A 26,878-nucleotide genomic window follows, 5' to 3' on the forward strand; every position below is an offset into this window, starting at 1 on the left:
TGAATCAAACTTAGCCATCAATCCACATAGAAGGACCCAGCCAGCAATACTCGGACCACAGGGCTGACACGACTCTCATAGCAATATAGGCCTTGGAAGCTATCCTGCAAGAAATATTTAGATTTTGATTGCTATTGTTGCTATTTTTGCACGCTGCTCCTGCCTTCCAAAGGGCCAAAGTACCCTTCTCGAAGACGGAATACCAAATTGAGGGAGACAATCAGTTTTTAGAAAGAGGAAACGAGAACCAGTTCATATAAATGACCCAAAAACCCCCAGTAATTCGAGCATAGCAACTGCGACGCTCAACTTTGTCATACACAAACAATGAGGTGCACAGCCGTCGTTCATTTTTGCCATAGCAAGTGATAACGTCGATAATCCCTTTTAGCACTGGACTTGTCCATTAGCAAGGGACCAGACAGGACCAGATACAGCATCCGGGTCAGGGGTGGTATTGAGATTATCATCCTTGAAGGCCTGAGGAACAAGAGCTCCCGCATGAGGGTTGTTCCCATTGGCAATGATCTCGGCAGCGTTGATGTTCGTGTTGTTGCTGCTTGTCAAGTCAAACTGCAGTGTCACCTGCGCTGGAAGGTTGAAGTCCGAGTAGAGTGTACATGTTCGGTGGCCAGACTTCACAGACTCGGGCGTGGAGAATTTGTAGACGTAATTAGCACAGGTGCCTAGCCGGTTCAAGCATTCCTGGATACAGTCGCATTCCGTTCGCACTTGCGGGAACTCCAGGTCGACTTCAGTCACGACTCCAGTAACATCAAACCCGCGAGTGTAGCGGATACAGCCTCTATCTTGAGTACTTAACCCTGGGCAGATGAGAGGAAGTCCCGAACCCGACTGGTGGCGATGGGTGGTAGGATTTGCGACGGCACCAAGGAAAAGAAGAGAAGCAAAGAGATAACAAGCGAGGTGCATTTTGTCCGATAGAGGCTCAAAAGTATATGAGATTAGGATAGTGTCATAAAGGGACTATTCCACGAGGTAGTTATCTGCAGCGATGGTTGGAGATGATATTTTGAAGGTGATTTTAAGTCGCTGTTGCTGCAGTTGCTTGCATCATTTTCTCCTGATCCACCAAAACAGTCCGCGCCTTTATACTTCGAAAAGTGTGACAGAACAATGAATGATTGGCCGTAGGTACGGTTGGGGATCCGAAGGGTCTGTCGAAGTCTACCTCGTGATAGCCCTAGAGAAGAAAATGCATGGAGCCTAGCCGATGCTTAATTTAGCCCATTGACTTGCTCCGAAGCTTAATTCACTAGTCGCACTGCTCAACCCAACGTCATGATACTCCGGATATATCCTAGGATACCACACACAACCTCTGATCAGATCATGCCACACTTCCTGAGCCTTATACTCCGTAATATTCAGCGGTCGCTTTCTGCGACCATCAGCTTACTGGCAATCGCATTAGGCCCGCTGAAGCTTACGTCGTTGGGATCAGCAATGAACGCGCTAGAGAGATCTAAATATCTTGCGAAGGGCGCGAAAGGCACTATTCTACAGCATGCTAGAATCTAATGGGGATAGTAGGTGTCTTTGAAGATCTAGACCCTGAGTAGATGACACGATTCCACAGCGATGTGTCATGTATCTCGTTTTCGTTTAGAAGGTTCTACCTATTCTCCGATACCCATCCAGGCTACAACCAACCACATCAGGGTTCCAAGTTACACAGGTAATCCCAAAGCTAGCGCCACAAATGGAGCAACGAGTTTTAACCTTCGAGTGATCTTAGTGTCACTTCAGTGGAGCGTCTATTCATGATGTACCTCCAAACTCTACCCAGATGTTCTGCAAGGAGGACATCAAAAAGTTTCCATGGCTTGGTGGCAACTAACAAGAATACCATGGTATAAGCGCAAAGTCACGCCTACAAGGTGGAATAAATTGACATGATTGATGGAAGAACTATCGAAAAGATAAGGGATATTTATATTATGTTAACTTAACTCCAGTTTACCAACCAAGCATGCTGTGTCCTAGGTCATGATCTATTTAGTCTTTAAATAGATTATCGTACTAGACCATCATATTATGCATAAATCTAGACATGGATACATCAGACAGATCCCTTTAAAGTTCTGTCATTAGCTTTCTCTGTCGTAAAGTCCCAATTAATCAAGAGGTTTTAGGTTGTCACCTTGCTTCTCTAACCGGTCCATATTGATCACCCGATGGGGGTGATGTGATTCAGAACCTAAGCTGGAATGCTCTCATAAAAGCGGTAGCAACCCAGATGAGAAAGCCCCATGCGTCACATATTTTCCTGTTTATATAGTCGCATATATTCCCTGCATATCCCTTCCTAAGCCCACTTCCCAATTAAAGCCATGATACCTGCGCCCAAAAGAGTACACACAGCCATAAACAACAACCGAGACCGGCGCTTAGTCCGACAGGGATCGAACAAAAAATCTCTCGCAAGCAGTTCAACCAGACCAGTGTAAATCAAGATACCGGCCGAGACCGCATTCAAAACACCTTGAATAATGAGAGACACCTTTGAGCCTGGAGTATACGTGTGCCGAACTCCCAGCCCAATGGCGATCGAAATGGGAGAGGTCAGACCGTAGGCGGCACAAAGGATCCAGGGAAGCCAGGTGTGATGACCGAAGGGAATGGCAGACATGCGGGCGCCGATACCTAATCCCTCAAAGGATTGATGGAACACAAGCACCGGATATCAAGTTGCGAACTCAGAGCCTGTGACGCCGAGATTGAGGCCAATAATGACGGAATGGAAGATGATACCAAACTCGAGCAGGAGGAAAGCGGCTATTTGTTGCCGGAAAGACCGCTCGGCGATGGTTGAGTCTGTCTCCCCAGAGGCCCGGTTGTTTTTCTCGTTGTCATATGCTTGCACAGTCTTTTCGGCATCGGGTACAGGTTGGACATCAAGGTGATGTTCGTGCTGCACAAAAGCGCTCGTGGCGCCTTCAGCCCGATGAACGCCATATTTGTGCTCGACATAAACCTCTGCTGCCAGATCGAGGAGGAATATCCCCATCACGGTGGCGAGAACAATAGCTGCACACCAGGAATATTCACCCCCAGTATCCCGATACGCCGACGCAAGTATTCGGGCCAATTCGTTTGTAGGCTGGGTCCAGCAGATGGACGAAGGCTGTGGCGACGATAACTCCCGTGCCGAAGTATCGAACAAAGATGTACACGCCAAACGGGATTTTCCACCTAGTCATTCGCTTAGAGATTACTGGAAAGACAGGGAAGGCTGATGAAGGCTGAGGTCACGAATAGAATCACGAAGATTGAGGAAATGCGAGCACCCAGGTGGCCATTGTACTGGTTATCTTCGATTGCCAGGTAGCACAGGACATCCTCTTTGCTGACCAGCTTCAAATTGACACTAGTAGGATCAAAGGAAGACATGTTGTATCACAGTCTTGAATGTCAAGGTTTGAGGTAGTCGAGATGTGCTGGGGAGAGAGATCCGGGTTGGTGATCAAAACCACCCATCTTAGACTTGTAAGTGAGGACCCGGGGAGGTTGATATCCCAGTTCTGTAGCCATCGGAATGTTCTCAAGCTTGATAGCTGTTGGGTAGCTGTTTTTTCAAGCTTTCCGGAGCATGTCAGTGGGTCTTGGGGACCCGAATGGCACTGCCAGAGTTGTTCTACCGATGATACCGTGCATGGTCTCCATAGGGCTGCACAGGGCTGAGATGGGTGGAGTCTGTCGGTAGTTAATGACTTTTATGGGCTCCATGACCGGCAAACTTAACTGAAGGACTCGTTGAGGGCAAGAGCTGTCTGGTGGATACCCTCCGTACAACGACGCTCTCACATATGGCCGATTTCTGGGATGTGACGTAAGGTGTCCGCCAACTCATCTGGCTTTCAAACGATAGAAAATGTGATACTCACTTCATTTGAACAGTCTATAACTTTTCAACTCATGGGGAGGCAGACGTATTAAGCTTGCACAGGCGTCAAGCGGAGCCAACCGCTCGCTTGTCTGATGCTGTGAGGACCCTGGGAGTTAGCGGGCCCCATTGAGCAGATTGGCTCAGTCTATCGAGGCGGAATAGGCGACGCGACTATATGAGATGCCAATCTGTCATGACTCGCCAGAAGCTATTGATATGCTGGAGTTTAAATCATCTTCTGAAATGGAAGCAGGATGCAGTGCTGTGGCTGAGTTGGTGGTTGGTATTCACCTGTATCGAAACAAGAAGTGACGAGAAACATTCATGGTTGTCTCGGCCACCTCGAGTGATTTGACTATCGAATTGGCTGAGAATGTCAGCAATGTTTCAATCTTGGGAGAAAGTGAGAACAAACCTTTGTCAGACGTTGATTGAGCTTGTGCTTGTGCCAACAAAGGCGGGGAGGGGAACCTCACCAATTCCCGGCGCAGTCGATCCAACCTCCTCCTTCCACATTCGCTTCCTTGAAAACAACGCAGTAGACGGCGGATATCTACATCAACCAAATAGGCCCTTCCAAATGCCTCCTCCTCCCCCAGCAGAGGTTATCGATGGGTGCAAGACCTTTATCCCTCTCGGTACGGTCCGTCTGTCTGCCTGCGCAGAACATGGCTGATGATATCTGCGTACAGAAAACAATCCTGATGTACTGAAACTTCTTTGTGCAAACCTCAGTATTTCCCAAGATCTTGTATTTCATGATCTATTCTCCACATCTCCAGAGTTCCTTCGAGAGTGGTATCCCCGACCTTGCCATGCCATGATTCTACTCGCACACAGCCCAATCTATAACGCTGCCCGTTCGGCTATTGAGCCTACCATCCCAGAATACGAGGGCTTCGGCCCCAATGAACCGGTGCTATGGATGAGACAGACCATTGGGCATGCCTGCGGGCTGATGGCGCTCTTACATGTCGTCTTTAATCTGGAAGATGGTCGATATGTCTCTCCAGGCTCAGAACTAGACACACTCCTTCAACAAGCTGTTCAGCTAGGCCCCACAGAGCGAGCTCAACTGCTCTACGATTCCAAGTTCCTTGAAGAGATGCATATGGATGCAGCCTCACGCGGATCCTCGGCTGCTCCCTCGCCTCATGATGAAAATCATCACCATTTTTTGGCCTTTGTCCAGAAGGATGGGCAGGTATGGGAGCTGAATGGAGGAATGAATGGACCCCTGCTCCGAGGAACATTGAAAGATGAAGAAGATCTACTGAGTGAGAACGGGCTGAAACTAACGGTTCAGGATTTCTTGACGGCTGCTGAGCAGAGTGGATTCGAAGAGATGAGCATCGTCGCAGTTACTGGGCACGGTGCTGCTACTTCACGTTTACCTTGAGAAGTACATGAATATCGAACATAAGGGCTTTTCTACCGCCAGAACTTTCTTACCCATGGTCCTGTAGATGCCTTTAAACAACATAGCGACATTATTAGGTTGTAGAGGTTGACACTAATAAGAAGGATTAACTGGGGAATGACACCGGGGCATTCAGGGTCTTTTGCCTTGACAGCGACAAGTGAATGACAGAATCTTGTGAGACTTCAAGAAGACCGAGGCCAAAGTGTCGCTCAGCTTGTCTGTGACCTGACGTACCCTTCTGGAGTTTCACACCAAGGATTGTGAAGGAAAGTAACGGGACTAGTTGAAGAAGATCATAAAAAGTAAATGAATATCATTAGACAGAAATAGCTTTTTGGGGGTGATATCGGGGTATAGAAGCAAAATAGGATAGATGACAAATGGAGGTAGGTGGAGGTAAATAGTAAAATATGTGCGACTAGATCTAACACTAACCGATCCGACAGTCGATAATCTATATGCAAGACATGCTCTAAAGCAACTCATCCAAAGTACGATCGTAATCCTTCATAGACGGAGAAAATAAAGGCTGAACTGGGCGCTGAGCGCGCACAGGTGATCCCGCACCCGCGATACATGCCCTTCAGACCTTGTTGTCTCCATAGTGCGCGTCCGACACTGACAAAGGTCTGCCGCTCCCCATTGGCAGTAAGTATCGAGATGTCGGCAGTTTGCATGCGCGACTTGATGGTGTCCGCCGGGTAGAACAGGAAATTATAACTGATACCGGCCGATGCTCCGGCAATCATCTGTTGATACACTGGCAGAGCCTCTGCCGAATCCTGGGCACTAGGCTGGGAGTAGCTGCGCAAGAGCGAGGAGACACCCTCGTAGCCACCAAACCAGGCGGCGCTACCGCCAGTCTCTCGGATCAAGGTGCCCAGCTGGCCGCGCCAGAATCCCAAGAGGCCTTCTTCACGGAACACGCGCGCGACCATGGCAAGTGGTCCCACTGGCTTATGTCCAGCAGATTCGACGGGAACTTGTATCTTGCATTTAATGAGCTCAATTGGAGTGAGAGCTAGGGATGTGACGGAGCCCGACAAAGCACCGCTGGCAATCAGAGCCGCGAAGGGCAGCTGCTCCATGCCGGGGAAGATGGTAGCCCGCAGCATGTCCTGAATGACGCGGTAGCTGAAAAACAGACAGCTGGTTTCCACTGCGGCCCCGAACATAGGGGCGCTGATACCCCGGTATAAGCCCCGGAACCCATCTGCCTTGAAGGATTGCTTGAAGCAGTCCACCGGTCCGGAATATCGAAGAGGGAGGTGTTCTGGTTGGGATTGGAGTCGGACTTTGACCGTGTCGAAGGGATACTCGATGAGTTTTCCTGCCATTCCTGCCGCCTGGAATTCGTGACCGAGGTCAATCTCTCTGCTTGTCACGCCAGCAATGTATCAATCAGTACTCACCGATCCGAAGACGATATCTTTCATCGCCTCAAGGCCCTGGTTGGGCGGAAGAGATGGCAGCTCCATTGCCACTGACTCATCGCTGATCTTGATCGCATGCTCGGCTGCCGCCATCAAGGCTTCCCACAATCACTCACACACGTACAGACGGGTTATCGCAGGGGCATGTTCACAGGAGGAGGAGTCAGAGAGGGTACGTGGGCGTGTCGAGAGGGATTTTAAGTGAGCGATTTGTCCGAGTCGGTCTCGGCGTTGAGGTGGGGGGAGGGGCGGTGAAAACGAGCGATTTGCTGTAGCCAAGCCCCGCCTGCAGTGACGAAAAGCAGGGATTTAGGGGGGATTCGGTTCGTTTGACAGGAGGAACAGGCCAGAAGCCGGACTAGATGGAGTAAAAAGAAGAGAAGTGCGTAGGCAGAGTGGAGCGAGCGAGCTGGAGAGAAGACTGGAGAGTGGCTGCCCGAGTGCAGAAAATGTTAGCGCCCAGCGCCAAGCCAACTTATCGATCAGATAATCTCCCGGTGAAATTTTCGCCCGCGCGCCGGGCCACGAGATTTGCGATCCGACTTTCTTTCTGGCTCTGATCTCGAACCCCCTCGACCCCTTGTCCTGCTGTTGTTTTGTTTCTTGGGTCCTGTCAAGTCATCGCATCGACCAGGGTACTGTCTAAACCATGTCGTCTGCTACCGAAACCCCCGCTACCACCCCCGCGACGGCCCCGGCCACGGGCATGCGCAAGAACGGTCAGTCTGCCAGGAACTCCCCCGAGGGTTCCCCACTACTCTCGGTCTTGATCTCCCGTCTGACCCGACTCTTTCCCGATTCTAGGCAAGCACTGGCATACCCCCAAGAAGGCCTTCCGCCCTAGCGCCGGGTTGACATCCTACGCTAAGCGTCAGGAGGCCCGCAAGCAACTCGATGCTAATAAGGAACGTGAACGTGAGATGAAGGAGGAGAAAGAAGCCGAGCGTCAGGTACGCTTTGCTATTCGACATTTCATTGTCTTGCAAGATCCACATCTAGCACGATACCCTCTTATTCTGCTCGTCTTATCTGTCCGGCCTATATCCTCAATTGTTTCACCATCACTTTTTGCTTCCTACCTGGTACCTAACATTCTCTTTTCTACCCAGGCCCACATCCAGCGCATCAAGGACAAGCGAGCTGCTAAGGAGGAGAAGGCTCGCTACGAGAAGATGGCAGAGAAGATGCACGCAAAGCGCGTCGAGCGTCTGAGGCGCCGCGAAAAACGCAACAAGCTGCTCAGCTCCTAAGGACGCGAAGACCAGGCCAGAAAACGGGGTCTGGTTTATCATTTTTGCCGTTCCATCATATCACCAACTTGCATGTACATACACCACCCAGCCCGAGTACTGTTGGGGTACTTGGGAGAAAGAACCGGACTTGGGCGTGGGTGGCTGGGTCACCGGCGTTCTCTAGGAGTGGTTTCCGAGGGATTCAAAATAGTTATTACGATATATCAACCGAGACAATTGCATATTACTCTATCTACCTGTCGTTGCATCATGTACTTGTCAGCGTGACAGCTGATCCATATTCATAGCGGTCTCAGGATTGCATGTCTCCACAGGTTCTGTTCCCAAGCAGCTGAATTCCATGACTGATAGTGGACTGGTACACAATTTTCAACGACGAAGTACCAAGAGCAAGATATCGAACAGTCAATTTGCCGTCATCCTGTGGGTTAGTAATCGAGAAAACATACTGCTAGTCCATAGTTAACGAGATATTCATACTAATTAATAGATCGGCGACGCAGCTGGGCGTTTTGAAAGTTCCCTACAGAATCATTTGGCTAGTAGACATAGTTTGTTGTCCATGTATATAAAATAGAATTCGACTTGCAAAGATACGGCTTAATTGTATTCATTGTGGGTGAGTTGCTGGCATGTCTACCATGTAATGATCTCTGTGTATACAATAATAAAGAAGCAACTGGGTCCCTTGGCCGCCGATCTGCCTGTACTTGGCGTCATGCGCCTTTCTCCGCCTCTCAGACCTCGAACCTTCGCCCAGCGTAGCTTCTCCTCTTTCTCCTTCTGTTCAGACCTGAAATACACATACTAATCAACAATGGTGGTATGCTGACATGGACTTTCACTACCTCAAATCCCCACTCCCCTTATCGACCTCTCGCGCCACTTTCCCGCTGACCCATGGATCATCCACTCCCCGATCCAATGACCAACCCACCTCCGACGAGCCGTTTGCAGTCCGCCACGACACCCTGACGGACCGGAACTCGTCTGGTGCTCCTCCTTATCGACATCGCCATGGCCGCGACCATCCCACCTCGCCTGACGAGTCTCTTACGCACATCCGCACCCGATCTCTAGCGAAGCAAGTGGAGCTTCCGGGCTTTGATGGAGTAAAGTCACATCATCGACACAAACATAGCAAGTCGCGCGAAATCCGACTGCCGCGCCCCATGAGCCATCTCGCGTCTTCGGCCAGTGCGCGTGGCCTGCTACCCACCTGGTCAGGCGGTCGGGACAAGGAGCGGGAGAGTGATGACGGGTTATTGAGGCCGATTACGCGAGAGACGACCAGGTCTCGCTGGGGATCGGATTCTACGAGCGGTTTGGGTTCGGGGAGTCGGAGGGGTAGTCTTTTGGATACACCAGAGCAACATGAGCGGCTGGGTCCCATTCGACGACAGGAGATTCAATCGATGGAGGATTTAGAGCAGGTCAAGAAGCGCCGAAAGCAAGGTGAAGAGTACGGAAGATCCCTGCCCCCAGAAGCAGATGACGCGGCGATAGTGGAGCTGAGCACAGGGCTGATGAAGGAGCTTTAGGTATCTCCGGTCTGCGCTTTCTTCCATAGGAACCCTTGCAACAGACCTGACCCGGCGACTGGATTACACATACTACAATCTGCTGGAGAAGATCACTGCGCTCAACTCAACTATTGGCTCGTTCCAGGAACTCTCCGACTCGGCGTCAACTCTGCTCAACGATTTTGAGCGGGAGACAGCAGGGCTAGATCAGGAAATTCGCAAGCAAATGAATGATCTCAAAGGGTTCGAACCGCAGATTCAAAAAGCGGACGCCCTGGACGAGCGCATGAAGAAAGGCCGGCAACGAGTAGAGGAGCTGGGCAAGCGGCTCGCAGCCGTGCGACAGCAGATTGACAGCTGGGAGGAGAGAGAGGCCGAGTGGCAGACTCGTATTAGCCGTCGGCTGCGCATCTTCTGGGGGATCGTGTGCAGTGCATTCCTAGTGTTGGTGCTAGCTCTGGTGGTGCAAAATTGGCCAACCCTCAGCACACCCCATCACAATCAGGTCCCAGTCCCAACCGAGCTGGTGAAGTTGGTGAACGAGTCTATCACTAGCTCTGCTGATCTGCCTGATACTTGGGAGTCAATACTGAATCTCCGTGACCCAGTAAGTGCATCAGGTTCGTCCTGGTACCCATCGAGTATTGCAGAGCGACGGCAAAGCCTCGAGGATGCGCAGGCTGCCACAAGTGCCCCAGCTAGTACAAGCTCTCGCGCTGAGCAAGACGATACGGCCGTTGAACACGATCCCTTCAGACTACTGGATGAGCTGTAAAACTCTCATTTCTGTGTCTCTCTCTTGCAACCCTCTACCAGACCTCCTCGATTCTCACAGCACGCTTGATCCATGTTGGGCGTTATCTTGTTTCTATTGTACTTTTTAAGTTGGTCATGTCATGATACCCTATCCGCTATAGATTCATTGTCGTCATTAGAGTTCCTTCATGCCTCGGCTTTCTTCTTCTTCTTATCCTCAATCAGCTCGATGTTGGCCTCGGGCGCCTTGCTACCGTAGACCTCCAACAGCCACTCCTTCACATCTTCGCTCACATCACCCTGCACAGTGATCTCCTCCGTGCCTGCAGGTGATCGAGTGACCGATGACCCCGTCGCAAACTTCTTGCCCAGCTCCTTCGCCAGCTTCTTGTTCTCGAGTCCGAAGATCTCCAGTCCGATGATGACCGTTACGTGCTTGCGCTTGTTTCGCTCGACGCGCTTGATCTGGATCTTAGAGGCGGCCTTGCGCTCGGCATCGCGGGCCTCGTTCTGCGCTGCCTTGGCTTCCTTCTTTGCGGCATCCTTTGCGGCACGTTCTTGGGCGGAGACGGAGAGGGCGGAAAGGTTGGCGTTCAAGGACTCTGGCAAAAGAAATGGGTTGTCAGATAATCGTTATTCCAAGAATATCCGTGTAGACTTCTGGGTGTATACCCAGCATCGGGTCAATAGGGCCGGATATCCGTTCATACCGTCAGAATATAACCGAGTCCAGAGGTCATCATGATTCTCCTTCAGCCAGTCCTCGCATTTTTTGGCCGTTCCTCCAAATTCACAATACTATTCCATTGGTGTCAATTGGGCGTCCCGCGCAACGAAAGATCCAGACCCTCTTGCTCGGGAAAGAGCGCAAGGACTGCAGTGCTTACCTCGGGGGGCAGAGTACACACTGTCGGGATCAATTCCGTTAGCTCTTTTACTCTCTCAAACACAGATTTGCCGAGCAAGAGCTCCGGCTCGCGAGAGCCCACCATCCAGGCCACAGGGATTGTCACTCACCTCCACAGTAGACGATATGCCGGGCCTGCGGCTCGACTGGGCCCGAATCTGCCACCTCAGCCATATTTTTTCACTAGGGGCAAGTGCAAAGGAGCGAAAAATCCGGCTTGCACGTCTAGACCTTTCTTGCGTCTCGCGGTTGACTACGCGGGGACGGAGGGGGCAGTCACACTAGTCCGATTTGGGATCGAGTATAGTCATGTGACTTTGGACCCGCAAAGTCCCGTCGTCGAAAAAGACTCGGGATAATCGAGTCGGGACTCGGCCTATCATCTCGAAGTACTCCGTACATCCACTCGAGATACAGAGATCCATACGTACATACTACGCACATATTCTCGATACTTTCCGAACTTTGTAAATCTTGCGCCAATTTACACTATCTCCAGTAATAACTGGAGAGCCGATAAAAAAAAAGAAAAAGAAAAATGACATTACTATCATGCATCGAGATATAATTGCTGATTTGACCCCCCACCCCACCCATAGTGGCGTTCAATGACTCCGAAACATGCTTTGTACTGTAACAAGGATAGCAAGAAGGAGGGGCATCGTTTTCGTCATTTGCCAGGGGCAATAGCCTTGTCTGTTTGCTTCACCTGCATCTCCGCGCGCCATGCTGGGCCGTTGAAGTGCATGGGTGCCAAAGTACGAAGGTTGAAGAAAGTAGAAGGAGGGTAATAACAGCAAGGAAACGGCGGCTGGGAGGGAACAAATGATAGAGCGTCTGAGTGATAGGGGATCCTGCGATCGCCAATTGGTGCCCGGTTGATGATAGATCCGCACGGCCGTTGACGAGAGCTGTTGGCAGTGGCACGCTGCGGCTGTGATAAAGATACCTGGGGCCAAGAGCTGCGGACTGCTGAGGATGACGACGATCCCCGGGCGAAGGGGTCGGTCAACAGGTCTGAGCCTTCTTGAGATTTTGAGGTCCGAGATCTCTCGTTATCCGGGTCTCCTTCGCTATCCACTTGCCTACGAATTGAGTTGAGAGATCAATAGCTTGGACGCTGCACAGCATGTTACCCGAGCTACAGTACTCGCCAGAGCTGCCCAGCCTGCGTCGGGCGGAAACGTATAGCTCTGAATGGCCTAATGGGCCTCCGCCGAGCAATTGAGCTGGCTGGGATCCATCAGTCTGATCTAATTCGGTCCTGGTTTGGCGTCAAATAGCTCGCGCTGCTCGTCATCTTGGAGCCTTGGAAGCTTGGTCGTCACGTCTTCGCACAGCTTCGCGGGAAGACTAACAAGAGGGCGGGCCCCCGAAAGAACCCCGGTCAACTGGAGGGATGGACCGGGGTCCCGGAGTGGGCCAGAACCAGATTCGGGGGCTTTGATAGCAACTTGCCATCGGATGTTTCAAGGCGCTGGCCTGAGGAGTCAGGACCACTGCGAGATCGTGCAGCCGGAGCCTGGCGCTAGTCGTGCTGAGAAAGACAGATAATATTATTTTTGGTCCTTGATAATTGGCAAATTCGAGGAGTTTCGATTTGTGCAAGGGCCTCAAGTTTGGAAGGTTAGGCTTTTTCTTCCCAAGGAAGTTATATGGTAACATGCAGCGATGCGACCATCTCACTGGCCCCGATCCTGGCCTGGATTTGCGCCTCGAGGGTTTAAGTTCGAGCCAATCATCGGTCCGTCGGGCCTCTCGGCCATGACCAAGAAACTAAAGGCCAAAAAGAAAGCCCTCACTCAGGACCCAGGGCCTAGGGCCCCAAGGACCATGCAGACGCACAGACAAAAGACAAATCTGCGTGTACGACTTCTAGTCTCTTCTCTTTTTTGCCCCCTCTCCTGGTGGAGGCCCTATCGCGGGTTTACAGTATGGCTCGGTGGACGAAGGCGAGGAAGATGTTCGGTCTTCTGCCTTTTACTGGTAGTATGGTTGGAATGGTACCAGCAGCTGTTATTTGTCTCATATGTTGGTCATAGGAGTCTGTAAAGTGGGCAATATACTGTAGAATGGTCGGTTCGTTCATCTGGTTGGTCGTGGTTTTGTTGCTTTCTCGTCGTCCTCCTTCCCCGCCAACCAGAAATTCCCCATCAACGGTCCTTGACAGCAACGATGGTAACCCGAGGGCTCGCGATGAACCAGATGGTCATGGTCTGGAGAACCCGGATACACAATGCACCCAGCCATCAGGGCTGGGCGCCCACCAGGTTTCCCACGACTAGCTGCAGGTTCTGAAGTCATCGACCTGGGCCATCGCAGCAGGATCGCAACGCATCGACCAAATCAAGATACGCTTATCTCTCGCGCGGAACACTTGAAACAATCCGTTTTCGGCCATCTAACCATGGTGACTCGCTATCTGACTCAGTTCTCCAATGTCACCGGCCCTATAATAGGTAATCGACACTTCCAAAAATCTACTCGCAACGGAGTACTCTTCTCCCAAGGTCCGTGCTGGTCGCTAGTGGCGGGTTTCGGCTACATCGAGCCCATCGGCCCGTCGATCGTACACGCTTTGCTGGGCGGAGTATTATTAAGTTTCGAATCTGCAGCCGCACGGTCCCACGACGCTGGTTTTGGTTTGTGGTTTGTGGTCCATTTTGTGTTGTACTTGGGAGTGGGGAAAGATTGCATATAGGACGAGGGCGAGGACGAGATGCTGCAAATTGCTGCAGCTAACGGAGTTTCCTAGACCAGCCGTGCCGTTATCTAGGTAGAAGATAATACGAGTCGGAGATGAGACCCGTGGGAATCATGATTTTGGTCTTGGTCATGGATTGGATTGTACAAGGCAATATCTACATGGCAGTTCAGAGGAAAGAGGACAGCATAACTTCTAGAAGCTGGACGAGTGCCACCGGGGGTAAGCATCCGACATCCGATGGTGTTGCAACGAGAGTACGGGAAGCTATCATGAGCATCCATGAGCAGGGTAGCTTCAAGTCATATGGGACAAGCAGTTAGCATGGTAGGGTGGGTAAGAGGACGATGACTGCGAGTCATTTATCCCTGCCCTATAATACATCGGGGTATATTGCAGCATCCAAGTTATGACGGATTATTTATGCAGATGAAGAATATACAGATGTATAGGGATGATGTCTTTGGTCCTCGGCAATATACTTGGCGCGTTTTACTTCGTACTTCCTCTTCATTCTAAACGTCCTTTTTCCTTATTTGTCTTCTTGCTAGTCGAATTTTCTATCATTGTATTATTTTGTTACATTATGATCAGCTCTGACTTGCAGGAGCAATCCGACTAATGACTGTCTGTGGTGTAGTCCCACGCACGCCCCAAGAGCCCGCTAATGCGCCCCTTAACCGCCTCTTGAGGCAACTAAGCGAGCTAACCCACTAGTGACCGCTCGAGGTTGAGTTGACCCTACGACGGAGCATGGGTAGTATCACAGGTATCGTAGGATAGTTCACAATGGCAATATGTTGCAGTCTGGAATAGCGTACTGATAATCTGTCTACAGCAGTTGGAGATTCACGCGTGACTGTCAGTAGATCGTGCTGTGAGACGTGGATCGCGTGTCCCACTCTTCCTACCGTCGTTCTGTGTCCCCCCCGGTCTGGAGGGGACCAGCCTGACAGGTGGAGAGCCAGTCTGGCGGGCAGCATGTCCTACCCCAGCCCCGAACGGTGCTCAGACCCTAACTGTGGATGCCGTGGCCCTCCCTTTCGAGGCCCATGGGCGAACGAGGAGGCATTCACGTTATGTTATCGTTATTGCTCTCGTTCATAATCTGTTTTTCGCCCGTTCGCTCAGGTCTATTAGCCACGTCGGACACCATGGGAGGGGGAGGCGGCGATCGTGGTTATATCATTCTATACTTTCTGTTATCATATTCGTGATTGCTCTTCTAATGGTACAGTAGGTCGATCCCGAAGGTGTTCTTGACTCTTGTCAATGCCATCAATTCTCTTTTTCCGTCGATAAATATGTATACTGTTGTGTATCTCAATTACTCGTTCTCTGTCTATCGCCAGTCTGTAGAACTCCGAAACCTTCCTTCATTCCGTTACCCTTGACGGCCCGAAAGTACCTACAGTAGGTCAAAGTACGGAGAACCTTTGAGAATCCATCCGTGATCGTCCGAAAGTCCGACCGTTTGCGCCCCCTCCCCCCCTTGGGAGCGTTGCGACGAGCTCCACTGGATCGACTGGCGTGTAGCTGTCGGGGAGTGGAGTCCGCTACTGGCGAAGGGGCTATCGTGCGGTCTAGCCTCGTTTATATCGCGGTCGCTAACTCGCTAAGCGGGGCCAGCTAAGGGGACAAACCTAGGGAAGCTCTGGAGAGAGAGGAGAGAGCGAGACTTTTGGAGGGGAGCGAGTCCATTGTTATTGACCATTCGTTGACATCCATCCAGAGTCCATTCTACAACGGTACTCTATCAGTTAGTGTACTTTTTTTTCATTCTTTGGTCGTAGTCATGAAAATTCAAATCCAAGACCGGGACTTCATGCCGGACTACTGCGCATTTTTGGTGGCGACTGGAGGTGTGTTCAGGCATTTTTTGTTTTCGCCAGAGACGCCTCGCCGAGGATGAGGAACGGAGGAAGTAGGGAAACCATGCGAGAGGACATCGAAATAATAACGATGATGATGATGATGATGATGATGATGATGATGATGATGGTGGTGGTGGTGGTGATAACCATAATAATCATAATCATAATCGTCATAGGTAAATAATAATAAATCCTTGACACGGTCGTGATCGATGGAAATTCAAGTTTTAGCATTTGTTCGAGGCGGTTATCGGATCCTATTGGAATGGATTTCTGGCGCAGCCAATGTCATCGCCCGACAATCATTCGTACCGCAGTAATTATTATATTTTATATATTATATATTATATTTATATATTCTAGACTGGTAGGTAGTATCTAGAGGAGTCGACAAACTCACGTTATAAGGACCAGCATTCCCAATCCGGCCCTTTTTTTTATTTTTGGTGTCACCACTTGTTTTCCCTTTTCCTTTCCATTCTGCATCTTCTTCTTATACGGTTATCTTCCCCCCCCTCCTCGTCGAATCTGGATGCTTTAGACTTTCCGTGGCTCTCGCAGTAGTTCGCAATCGGCAGTGTCCCATTCCCGTGGTTCATTCCTCGTCTTATCGAGACTCTTTCCTCCCTTCCTCCTCCTCCTCCTTTCCTCTTCTTCCTTCGCCTCCCCGCATCTTTTTCTTTTTCTTTTGACTTTAATTTCTTCCCATCCTCCTTCCCCCCCCCCCGCAAGACCCGCTCTCCGCCACTCTCCTCCAGGTTTTCCTCGCCCTTCTCACCTCCCTCCATTCTCTTCCTTCTCTTCGTTGTTCTTGCACGTCCTAAATCTCTCGACTGCCTCGATGTCTCGTCGCTAAGGATATTTGATCTTAACCCCACCCCCATTCTCGCCTCCCCCCTATCACCACGGCCATCTAGGAAAAGAAACTTTCTCTCGTTCGCACCGGGGAAATGACGGCGGTGCTGGCGACGCCCCGCGAACAGGCTTCGCAACAATTCGCTCGCGACTCCCTACGGTCGCCTACTGCGCAGCACTACTACCTGGGAGACCACGGCATCTTATCCAAGTCACCGATGCAAGATGAGTACTCGGCTCGGGAGTGCCCCAGTCCCGTAGCCTCCTCGACTCTTTCGTCGATTCCGCCCTCGCCGAGCTTCACCCAGCCTGCCCACGACCAGCTCCCTTATACCCCGACCACCCTCAGCACCCTCTCCCTAGACGACGATGAGTTGATACTCCCTTCCTACGATGCAGAAATTGAGAAGCTACGGGAGTCGATGGCACCGGAACAGGAGCCAGATACGGTCAGCGACGCGTCGGCGGAGGGCACATTACATATCCCCGCGTGGTCGTGCCACACCCAGGCCGCAGATGATACCTCGGTGGAAGAAGAACCCTCCAGGCATGTGGATTATCTCTCCCATGAATGGCGTGAGGAGGATATCTGGGCGTCCTGGCGCTATGTCACTGCTCGGAAGGACTCCTACAGCAATGGAGTCCGTTTAGAGAACGCTTCGTGGAGGACGTGGGCCAAGGCGAAGAACAACCTGGGGACGATTTCCCCAGAGACCCTCAATTGGTACGTTTCTGGCTTACAATGCTACCTCTGCTCCCTTCGTGATCATACATCGCCAGGAACTGACTCTGTCCTACAGGTTGAAAGATTGCGATGTCACATGGCTCTACGGACCCCTGAAGACGTCGAGCTCTTGTGATGCCATCGCAACGGATGCATCGCCACCTCCTAGTCGCCTGGAAACCCCAAACTCCTACTTGGAACCAAAACCAATCCTGAAGAAGAAGACCATGTCAGAGACCATCCTCCAACGATCGCTCTCTCAGCACACTCTGTTGCAACATGCGGGCGCCATTCTCAAGGCCCAGGAGGCCGAGAATAGCTGGACGCGGCCTGCTTTCCCCAGGTCCAACACCGATCTGGACCAGCTACACCATCGAACGGGGAGCTCCACCTACTCCCTGGGTGGCACACGCACTACATCGTCCTGGTCGGGACTAACCTCTCCCAGCGAACGACGTCACATTCACTTCAATAATGAGGTTGTACAATGTATCGCTGTGGAGGTCAAGGAGGTTGACGAGGAAGACTGCTGGCCCTCTGCCTTTGATGAAGAGTCTTCATCGGACGAGAGCGTGGTCATGATGCGACAAATCCCCGGGCAAGCCTCCGTCAGTAACCGAAGCACACCTCGCAACAGCTTCAGTAGTGACAGCAAAACCATTGCCCCTCTTCCATCCACCACCCTCAAATATCGCGGTGACACTCCCGAGCCACGGGAATCTATTCTCGACCGCTGGTCTACTTTTTCTTCACCACCACCATCCTCCTCCAAATTATCCCCTACCCCTTCCGTGGAGACCCTCCGACCCCCTCGGCCATCGGCCAATTTCCTCCTCGACGATGAGGATGAAGACCCTTCGCTGGACTTCACTGGCCATTACACGCATCGGGACCAGCCGTGGTTTGTTCCTGAGGATGAAGACGAGCTCACTGACCGTCCTCTCCGACTCACCGCATCAGGCATGTTCATGCCATATGCGGAGGGCGAGGGGGAGCCTGCCAGTCCTGGTCTCTTGGGCCGGGTTGTGGACACGGTCAATACGGCGCGAGACATCGCTCATGTCATTTGGAACGTGGGTTGGCGCCGATGACCCTTTGTCGGCTTCTCTTGGCGAGTTGGGGCGCTGGCAGGATTCCCAGCCTACCGTCAGGAGAAGCACATCTGGAACCAAATAAGGGATCTCCTTCCATTTGGTATAATACGAAAATCAGTCGCATAATTCTGTGGTGTTGGGCGCTGCAGACTTTCCGGAGTAATGGTACGGACGTGATGAGCTGCTTTGTATAGATTCCCTCGGGCAAGGAGAAGGAGGTTGGAACTGGGAATACCCTCACCTTGAACCTCCTCCCTTCTTTTATGGATGCCTTCATGTATGAATGAGATATGCATATATTTTTAATTCCACCGGCTTGAAGCCGGGCTCAAAACAATACGAATGAGTCCTATGAATGTTATCTTTGGCCTCAATGTAACTAATAAAACTCACACAATTCATTCCATCCATTGATTTATACTTTCGTGTCTCAAATGGTAGATTTCTTGTAGAATAGCCTATATCCCGTATCTTTGTCAGTTCATAGTTCGTAGTTCGTAGGGTTAGACTCGAGCTCCAATCTCAACTTGCCCCACAACGCCCCCCTGATCCTCCCCGAATCTCCACGCCTCTTTGTCCCTTTCCCAGACCCCAACACGCGCTGGGGGCAACTTCCTACAACGACCATGGATACTGTCAATGTCGCAGAATTGGTGGAGCGTCTGGGGAGCGACGAGGATGCCGTGCGCAAAATGGCCGTCTTCAAGCTCCAGGGCAACATCGGCGACCCTTCGTTTGCCGACATCTTTATTGTCGAGGGTGGATTGACGCGCCTGCGATACCTGACCCTGCACGCCAGTGGAAATACTCTTGCCTACAGTCTCACCAGTTTTGCGCGTTTGCTGGAAGTCGATAAAGGCTGGGAATGTGTCGACCAGGAGTTAGTTGAACGTGTAAGACTACAGCCCGGCCTAAGCAGCCACCAATGCTTGTCTTGTCATATGGGATATTTCTCAGTTTGTTCGCGTCCACCTGCTAATCGCTGCTATGATCGCATCGTCGCAAATAGATTGTCGAGCTGATTGTCACCCATCCCCTCGTGAACATCCTCCGCGGCGCCATGTCCATTCTGGTTTCCATCGTCTCACATCCTCACACCGGGAGTCGTGCCTCCGAAGCAGACCTGTTCGGTTTCCGCGCCCTCAAGCCAGCCATTGCGATCTATCCTCAGTTCTTGGAGATGCTCGTGAGTCGGCTGTCCTCGGCTGACCACGCGTTGTGCGCCAATGCGCTCCAATTGATCAATTCTCTCATGCGCGACTCGATCACTTTCGACTCCGAGGCCGAGTGGCCCAAGTTCATTCAGAAACTGCAAGACCTTGGAGTGATCCGAGCGGTCTATGTGCTCATGCAGGACTCGGCTCTTCAGGATCTGGCACATCCGCTCCTTGAATTCCAGTCGCTCACAAAGGTGCTTCTTCGCAAGTGGAGAGACATCCCCCTGAATCAAGAGAAACCGGAGCACCGGAGAGCGCTGAAGGGAATCTACGTGGCTAGCAATACGACCAAGGGTGGTGTCGACGAGACTTCAGAGAATGGCAATGATACACAGCGATCCAAGCGACACCACCCAGACAAGTGGCGCCGACTAGGGTTCGAGTCGGAGAGTCCTGCAACCGAATTCCAAGAGGTGGGATTCTTGGGCATGATGGATTTGGCGGACTACGTACGCAGCAACCAGGATGAGTTTCAGAAGATGCTCCTTGAGCAGTCCACCAAACCAGCACGTCAACGATGTCCGATCGCCCGGGCCTCGTTGGCCGTGACCTCCATCTTGTACGAACACTTTGAAGTGGACAAGTCTGAGATGGATGATTCTAAGAACTACATGATGTTGGAATCACGGACCCATTTTGATAAGTTGTTCAAGCCTCTACTTCTGCACTGGACACGATTGCATGTCGCAGGGCTGCAGGCCTTTTTCCGCCTGTGGAAAGCCACTGCGGCGGAGTCTGAGGATCTGGACAAGATTGTCGAGCTGGTTCGCATTCTGACAGAGTCTGTGGTGGGCGGTGCCGGTCGGACCAAGGATGTACAAGATATCGAGGAGGAGCTGGCGAACTACGAGTACCATCGGCTCCGGGAGCTGCAGATGGAGCTCCTGGAGCTCACATATGAGGATGCGTGGGGCCAGCACTTGCGCCAGGTCCGCGAGGAACTCCAACACGAGGCCTTGCAGTTTGTCAAGGAGCAGCGTATTCGATGCTTGCTTCAGGGCGCCTGGTTCTCTCTGGAACCCCCTTCCAAAACGGAGACAGGGACTGCTGCTCGGTCTACTGCCTCGCATCAATATATTCAACTGTCTCACAACCGACGATATCTTCACTTTGGGGAGTTTGATTCGGTGGGTGATCGAACCCCAGAGCTGGATGCGCTGCCAGAGAAGAGTAAGCTATTGACACTTTCCTTTTTACGCCCTCTTCCTCAATATCCAGTCATGAAGCGTTTTGCTAACCTCTGTATCTAGTCGATCTATCTACCGTCTCCTCCGTAGTATCTAATGTCTCGACCACTCCCGATCACGCATCCTCGGCCACTGTGAAGACCACACCTCGCCAGGCTTCCACGAAGATTACCATTCATGGCTATGCGCAATCATCAACAGGGCATTCGAAGAGTCACCCTCATACACGGACGGGCAGCAAATCTACCCAGAAGGAGGTGGTTCTTCTGACCCTTCGACCAGCTTCTCACAGCGTGGCATCTGAGTGGCTTGATGGCCTGCTGATGCTTCTCAACCAGCAGCCCATCACGGCAGAGACGACCAAACTGATCGACCTTGTTGGCAACTATGGACTGAAAATTCGACTGCTCAATGTCCGATTCGATGATGCCACCTTTGCGGGTGAAGCCCCTCCGGTGCCTGTGCGAGATGGGCTGGACGAGGATTACTATTACGATGTCTTTGGTGGTGCATAGCTAAGGATCAGACCCTTCCCTAACTTCTTGCGCTTTTTCTTTATCTTCCTTGTCTGATGATGTTGGAATCCTGTCGATATACCTATACCTATACCCATATGTAAGATTACCTTATGAACCTTGGAACTGGAGTTGTGTCTTTGAGAGTGAAAAGGTATTATAGTATCAGGCTGTTGAATACAAACCTCTGCGGAAATATCTATTAATTACATAAATGGACTATTATTTTGGGATTGAACGTCGATTCTGGAGTTGAGTTTCATTTGGCCGTAGCTGATACGCGGTGGATCCTGGCAGTTGGCGTCATAAGCTTATCGGACGCGCAGCAGTTCCTCCTGTGCTTTCGGCTTCTATTCTTCCCCCGAGCCCCAATCATGGACGGTCGTCCCTCCAAGAGACAACGCCGATCCACCCATGACGATTCATTAAGGGAACTAGAAGCACGGTCTCCTTCCCTCGACCTGTCAACTTCCAGCTCTATCGCGCTGTCGTCACCCCCCAAGACCAAAAACTCTCAAACACGCGCGGGCAAAACCAAAGTCACCCAAGCTCCATCGTCATCAGTGTCGCCAAAGAAACCAACCTCATCCCCTCAGACGATCAAGTCCAAATCCCTTCATACCTTTTTCCAACCTGCAACGGAAGCGCAGCGATGGTCCACCCAGAAATTCGAGGCGAAGCGCCCACTCGCCCCCACCCCGGAGACGACCCTTGACGCCGATGTAATTGAAGACGACTACGATTCTTATGATGAGATATTTACCCAACATCTGACGGCGGGAGGAAAGACGGATACGCAAATTGACTCGCCTGTTGCCCACGGTCCCAGCAAAACACGACGAGCAGCGCCGAAGAAGACGACAGCCTCTCGGCCAAAGAGTCATATTTCAAAGCGTTTTGTGATGCCACCGGAGTCAACAAATGGGACGCATCGCCAGTCGCCTACTCCAACTTCGTTGTTGGAAGTGGATCGACGACCGTGGGCGCAGCGATTCGGCCCAATGAATTTGGACGAGTTGGCGGTGCATAAAAGGAAAGTGTCGGATGTACAAAGATGGTTGGAGGATGCTTTTGCAGGGAGGCGGAAAGAGGTTAGTGCGCTCGTTTAAGGTTACGTTGGATTGTCTTCCTCTTGTTGTGGAACAATCAGACTATCAATCGAGTTTGTTTCACTGACAGTGGAGTAGAGGTTACTCGTTTTGCGAGGCCCTGCAGGCAGCGGCAAGACCACCACTATCACACTTCTTTCCGAAACCCTTGGCTTCGATTTGATTGAATGGCGGAATCCATCAGTCTCTGAGTTTTCTGCGCAAGAATACGTCTCCGTGAGCACTCACTTTGAGGAATTCCTCGGTCGTGGCGATCGGTTTGGAGGTCTAGACCTCGAGGACGCGGTGGAGTCCAAGGATAGTCGTGATGCAAATCCTCGAAGTCAGCGCGTCCTTCTTATCGAAGAGTTTCCAACAATACTCAATAGAAACTCCTCCAGTCTTGCTGCCTTTCGAGCGTCTTTACAGCGCTATCTTGCCGCCTCTACTGAACATTCCCTGGGTGGGTGGATGCACCCGCCCATTGTGATGATCGTTTCAGAAACGCTGCTCAGCTCGGCATCATCTGTCTCAGACAATTTGACGGTGCATCGGTTGCTCGGCCCTACTTTGTATAATCACATTGGCACTACGATTATCGACTTCAATAGTATTGCACCAACATATATGCAAAAGGCCCTGCGACTGGTGCTTGAAAAAGAGGCCCGGACCTCTCAGCGATCCCGAGTCCCTGGATCTGCGGTTCTGGAAAAGATTGCCGATATTGGAGACATTCGCAGTGCTCTCTCTGCACTTGAGTTCCTCTGTCTGAAAGGCGACAAGGCAGGGCAATGGAGCGGAAATCTCACAAAAGCCAAAAAGTCTCGGGGAGGATCTACCCTGACACCGATGGAGCAAGAGTCGCTCGAGATGATCTCCCAGCGAGAGGCAAGTCTCGGGATGTTTCATGCCGTGGGCAAAATTGCCTATAATAAACGCTTAGATCCTAGTCTAATGCCCGGTGATGTCCCAATTCCGCTTTCACCACCAGAACATCTCTCTTATCACCGTCGTGTTAAAGTCTCACAGGTCGCAGTCAACGAGCTACTTGATGAAACGGGCACTGACATCTCCACATTTATCTCTGCTTTACATGAGAATTACCCGCAGTCCTGTGACGGCGGTTCCTTTGCGGATAGTTTCAACGCGTGCATTGAAGCGTTGTCCGACTGCGACATTCTCAGCGCGGATCGCAGGCCCTCACATGGTGCAAGAACAGGCGTTGGAATCGGCGCCACCCATTTCAATGGTGGAGTCGATATGCTCCGACAGGACGAGATCAGCTTTCAGGTTGCGGCTCGTGGGCTTCTGTTCGCTCTACCGTACCCTGTTAACAGGAAAATGGCATCTGTGAATGGACGAAACAAGCCGAGGGATGCCTACCGGATGTTTTACCCGGCTTCGTTACGATTATGGAGGAGAACAGAGGAGATCGAGGGGTCTAGTCGACTCGTGTCTGAAACACATGCTGGACCCAACCAGCGATTCACGGCTTCTTGCCCGCGGGTCGGGTCCTACTGCCGAGTCTGCCGGTGTCAAGTCCTGGACAAATCTTCGACTGGGATACTCCAGAGCGGAGGAGAATGACGATCCCCTACATTCGGCTGTGACTATGATGTCGCGACTAGATGCTCTACTTCATCACTTGCCCTACATGGCTCAGATTCGCCGCAAGGAACCTGATGGGTGGCATCTCAACCAAATTACCAGTATTCAAGACGGACGTCTGGATGAGGACATGGACGACGATGACGATGAACTCACACCGACATTGTCCCGGCCCGAAGTTAAAGCCAACATGAACGCATTTGCGCCTCCGGTTCCTGCGTTAGAAGAAGAGAAACTGATTCTCAGTGACGATGATATTGTGGACGACTGAGCCTATCTGATGTCAATTCTATATTAAACACGACCTTGATACGAAGTATGAATGCCACTCCCGACCTGTCTATGTGAAGGCGAGGGTCGGATAGCAATAAAAATGGGCTTCCAGGGTGCCATGTACAGAGATGGGGATCTCAATTCCAGAAAATCAAGCATGTGAAGGTAGCCCTGTATACTTCTGAATTGATCGCCGTATATAAATCACCTGGCTAGAGACAAGATCAGAAATAGTATGCTAGTATCCTGACCAGTAAATTCGAGGAATCTATTCCCCAGAACAGCCCGGACTGGTCAATTATTGACTCACGATGATCGTCACGCTGCTACGGGCTACTTACTTACTTAGTTCCTGCCTATGGCAATAAGCTCTAGTTGAATGAATGCTTAAAGTAGCAGAGACCTAGATAGTGTATCCCCGTGAAATTGATTTAAGGTTAATCCTCGCAATCCAATGGGCTATCCGCGGTTGGCCCAAAAAGGAAATCGAGTAAACGCCGCTCCGCCGCTCCGCCGATCTCGCTTTCCTCCGCTTTGATTCTGACCACGTCACCTTTTGCAGTCCATTGGGATCCTGCGCGGCAGTTCAAACGATCAACCGACTCAAAATCACACCGTCTATGAACTCGAAAACGAAAGAAGACTGGCCCTGAAATAATTCACGAACGCCCGAACCCCCGACGCGCCGAGCAGGGGATTGCGGAGCAGGTCCGTCCCCTCACACGAGCCGTTCGTCTTCTCCACGCCCACCACGACTAACCTCGGGTCCACTCAGGATGATCAATGATACCGATGCTGTGAAGCGAAGACCGGATGCCTATGCGACTCCGCAAGTCATAAGACCCCCCAGCAGGGCCAATGGCCACGCAAATGGGTCTACGGCCCTGCAGTCGACGCTCAAGCCAGCCGCCCTAACCTCCAAGGCGAAGAAGGATTCAGGTATGACGGCGGCGGTGGCGCATGCGACAGTACCCTCCTGGGCCAACATGATCTTGATGGCTTCACTCATTTTCGGAGGATGCTGCACAAACGTGAGTCCCTGGTGGAGTTTGTTATCTTGGATGCGATCTGATGATAGCTGATGGCTGACATCTCGTTCAGGTCTTTGCTCTTGAGGCTATCATCAAGTAAGTTTGTCTGTGGCTGCGAATTGAGAGGCGAAACTAACCTAATTTTGCGCTTCAGGGAGCAATCTACAGCCGGTAAGGATCTATTGAATGATCCCTCTAATGTACACAGTCTAATCTAAACCAACCCGGCATAGGTCCCTTGATCACCTTCGCCCAATTCATCCTTTGCGCCATCTTCACTCTTCCGCATTTCCTCTCCTTCTCTGCCGGTCCCCGTGCCCTGTTTGTGAGCCCTCGAGCGATTCCAATCCGATCATGGATGATCTATACCGCATACTTCGCGTCGGTCAATCTTTTGAACAATTGGGCCTTCGCCTATAAGATCTCCGTCCCGCTTCATATCATTCTCCGATCTGGTGGGCCGGTGGCTTCTATGATCGTTGGATATGCGTATAATGGAAGACGGTATTCCCGCGGCCAAATTCTTGCTGTAGCCTTGCTCACGGCTGGCGTCGCCGCCGCCGCGCTTGCCGATGCGCAGGCTAAGGGCCAGTCCATCGAAATTGGAACCAGTAGCGATGTGACATTGATGACCACAGCCACCGGATTCAGCATTCTTGCCTTGGCTATGATTTTGTCAGCGTTTCAGGGGATCTACGCCGACCGGCTGTATGGGACGTATGGCCGTGATCACTGGAAGGAGGCTCTGTTCTACTCTCACACCCTCTCGCTGCCTTTGTTCTTGACCAGCTATCCGCAGCTATTATCACAGTGGCGAGTCGTGGCATCCACTCCTTCGGTGCTTTCAACGCTTTCCCATGGGAATTCCAGTCAAAGTTCGTCCAGCATGTTGAATCATAATTTGTTCTCTATCATGGCGGCCGCTCAAAAGCACAAATCGATTGAATCTGTACTTGACAAGATTCCGATTCAGTTAGCATATCTGCTCATGAATGCTTTGACGCAGTACGTCTGCATTCGAGGAGTTCATCTGTTGTCTGCCAAGTCTTCTTCCCTGACAGTAACGGTGGTTTTGAATATTCGCAAGCTCGTTTCGTTGTTGCTCTCGATCTACTTGTTCGGCAATGATCTGGCATCCGGCGTCCTTGTCGGAGCAGTTTTGGTAACCATTGGTGGTGGTCTGTATGGATTCGAGGGAGCACGGCTGAGAAAGACCAGCTTGAAAAAGACCGAGTGAGGCGCTACTGGTTCAAAGAAGCATGGATAAGTCGAAGTCAATCCTGGGTAGCATAGTAGCCCTCTCTAGTGCCATTTATGTAACTACACTAGACTATATAGACATCCAAGCATACGAAGCGATGGGATCAATCAAAGGGGAGAAAAGAGAAGATGATCCTCGGAAGGAAAAAAAAAAGAAGAGAGACATGAGTATATCAACAGCACATGTGCATCAAAGGCCCAAAATAATTGTACATCCACATAACTTAAGAAAAAAGAAAGAAA

General features: G+C 51.2%; 11 protein-coding genes across 11 annotated transcripts; 7 read left to right on the forward strand and 4 right to left on the reverse strand.

Annotated features, from left to right (window-relative positions):
- Window positions 1-387: 387 nt before the first annotated feature.
- Window positions 388-933, reverse strand: N7458_011576 (uncharacterized protein; the record flags this gene model as incomplete). The annotated part of the gene is made up of 1 exon (XM_056914958.1): window positions 388-933. The coding sequence occupies one exon, from the start codon at window positions 931-933 to the stop codon at window positions 388-390; it is 546 nt and encodes a 181-aa protein (XP_056759712.1).
- Window positions 934-2,707: 1,774 nt separating this feature from the next.
- N7458_011577 (uncharacterized protein) lies at window positions 2,708-3,414 on the reverse strand (the record flags this gene model as incomplete). Its single annotated transcript, XM_056914959.1, has 2 exons — window positions 2,708-3,216; window positions 3,240-3,414. The coding sequence occupies 2 exons, from the start codon at window positions 3,412-3,414 to the stop codon at window positions 2,708-2,710; spliced, it is 684 nt and encodes a 227-aa protein (XP_056759713.1).
- A 1,076-nt stretch (window positions 3,415-4,490) lies between these two features.
- Window positions 4,491-5,309, forward strand: N7458_011578 (ubiquitin carboxyl-terminal hydrolase isozyme L3; the record flags this gene model as incomplete). Its single annotated transcript, XM_056914960.1, has 2 exons — window positions 4,491-4,548; window positions 4,603-5,309. 2 exons carry the CDS (start codon window positions 4,491-4,493, stop codon window positions 5,307-5,309), a joined length of 765 nt encoding a protein of 254 aa, XP_056759714.1.
- Window positions 5,310-5,815: 506 nt separating this feature from the next.
- On the reverse strand, window positions 5,816-6,859 carry amcA (putative mitochondrial ornithine carrier protein AmcA/Ort1; the record flags this gene model as incomplete). Its single annotated transcript, XM_056914961.1, has 2 exons — window positions 5,816-6,679; window positions 6,746-6,859. The coding sequence occupies 2 exons, from the start codon at window positions 6,857-6,859 to the stop codon at window positions 5,816-5,818; spliced, it is 978 nt and encodes a 325-aa protein (XP_056759715.1).
- A 556-nt stretch (window positions 6,860-7,415) lies between these two features.
- On the forward strand, window positions 7,416-8,016 carry N7458_011580 (CGR1 family protein; the record flags this gene model as incomplete). Its single annotated transcript, XM_056914962.1, has 3 exons — window positions 7,416-7,485; window positions 7,571-7,716; window positions 7,876-8,016. The coding sequence occupies 3 exons, from the start codon at window positions 7,416-7,418 to the stop codon at window positions 8,014-8,016; spliced, it is 357 nt and encodes a 118-aa protein (XP_056759716.1).
- Window positions 8,017-8,852: 836 nt separating this feature from the next.
- On the forward strand, window positions 8,853-10,317 carry N7458_011581 (uncharacterized protein; the record flags this gene model as incomplete). The annotated part of the gene is made up of 2 exons (XM_056914963.1): window positions 8,853-9,481; window positions 9,561-10,317. The coding sequence occupies 2 exons, from the start codon at window positions 8,853-8,855 to the stop codon at window positions 10,315-10,317; spliced, it is 1,386 nt and encodes a 461-aa protein (XP_056759717.1).
- A 167-nt stretch (window positions 10,318-10,484) lies between these two features.
- On the reverse strand, window positions 10,485-11,379 carry tma22 (putative RNA binding protein Tma22; the record flags this gene model as incomplete). The annotated part of the gene is made up of 4 exons (XM_056914964.1): window positions 10,485-10,900; window positions 11,009-11,096; window positions 11,186-11,205; window positions 11,316-11,379. The coding sequence occupies 4 exons, from the start codon at window positions 11,377-11,379 to the stop codon at window positions 10,485-10,487; spliced, it is 588 nt and encodes a 195-aa protein (XP_056759718.1).
- Window positions 11,380-16,733: 5,354 nt separating this feature from the next.
- On the forward strand, window positions 16,734-18,453 carry N7458_011583 (protein phosphatase regulator REG1; the record flags this gene model as incomplete). Its single annotated transcript, XM_056914965.1, has 2 exons — window positions 16,734-17,362; window positions 17,439-18,453. 2 exons carry the CDS (start codon window positions 16,734-16,736, stop codon window positions 18,451-18,453), a joined length of 1,644 nt encoding a protein of 547 aa, XP_056759719.1.
- Window positions 18,454-19,082: 629 nt separating this feature from the next.
- N7458_011584 (ELMO/CED-12 family protein) lies at window positions 19,083-21,375 on the forward strand (the record flags this gene model as incomplete). Its single annotated transcript, XM_056914966.1, has 3 exons — window positions 19,083-19,349; window positions 19,466-20,843; window positions 20,924-21,375. The coding sequence occupies 3 exons, from the start codon at window positions 19,083-19,085 to the stop codon at window positions 21,373-21,375; spliced, it is 2,097 nt and encodes a 698-aa protein (XP_056759720.1).
- A 374-nt stretch (window positions 21,376-21,749) lies between these two features.
- Window positions 21,750-24,342, forward strand: N7458_011585 (uncharacterized protein; the record flags this gene model as incomplete). Its single annotated transcript, XM_056914967.1, has 3 exons — window positions 21,750-22,466; window positions 22,563-23,917; window positions 23,946-24,342. 3 exons carry the CDS (start codon window positions 21,750-21,752, stop codon window positions 24,340-24,342), a joined length of 2,469 nt encoding a protein of 822 aa, XP_056759721.1.
- A 778-nt stretch (window positions 24,343-25,120) lies between these two features.
- Window positions 25,121-26,612, forward strand: N7458_011586 (uncharacterized protein; the record flags this gene model as incomplete). The annotated part of the gene is made up of 4 exons (XM_056914968.1): window positions 25,121-25,375; window positions 25,446-25,471; window positions 25,530-25,546; window positions 25,609-26,612. 4 exons carry the CDS (start codon window positions 25,121-25,123, stop codon window positions 26,610-26,612), a joined length of 1,302 nt encoding a protein of 433 aa, XP_056759722.1.
- Between the last annotated feature and the right edge of the window lie 266 nt (window positions 26,613-26,878).

This window comes from Penicillium daleae, assembly GCF_028827525.1.
Source record: "Penicillium daleae strain IBT 16125 chromosome Unknown utg000009l_segment0_segment0, whole genome shotgun sequence".
Classification (NCBI taxonomy): domain Eukaryota; kingdom Fungi; phylum Ascomycota; class Eurotiomycetes; order Eurotiales; family Aspergillaceae; genus Penicillium; species Penicillium daleae.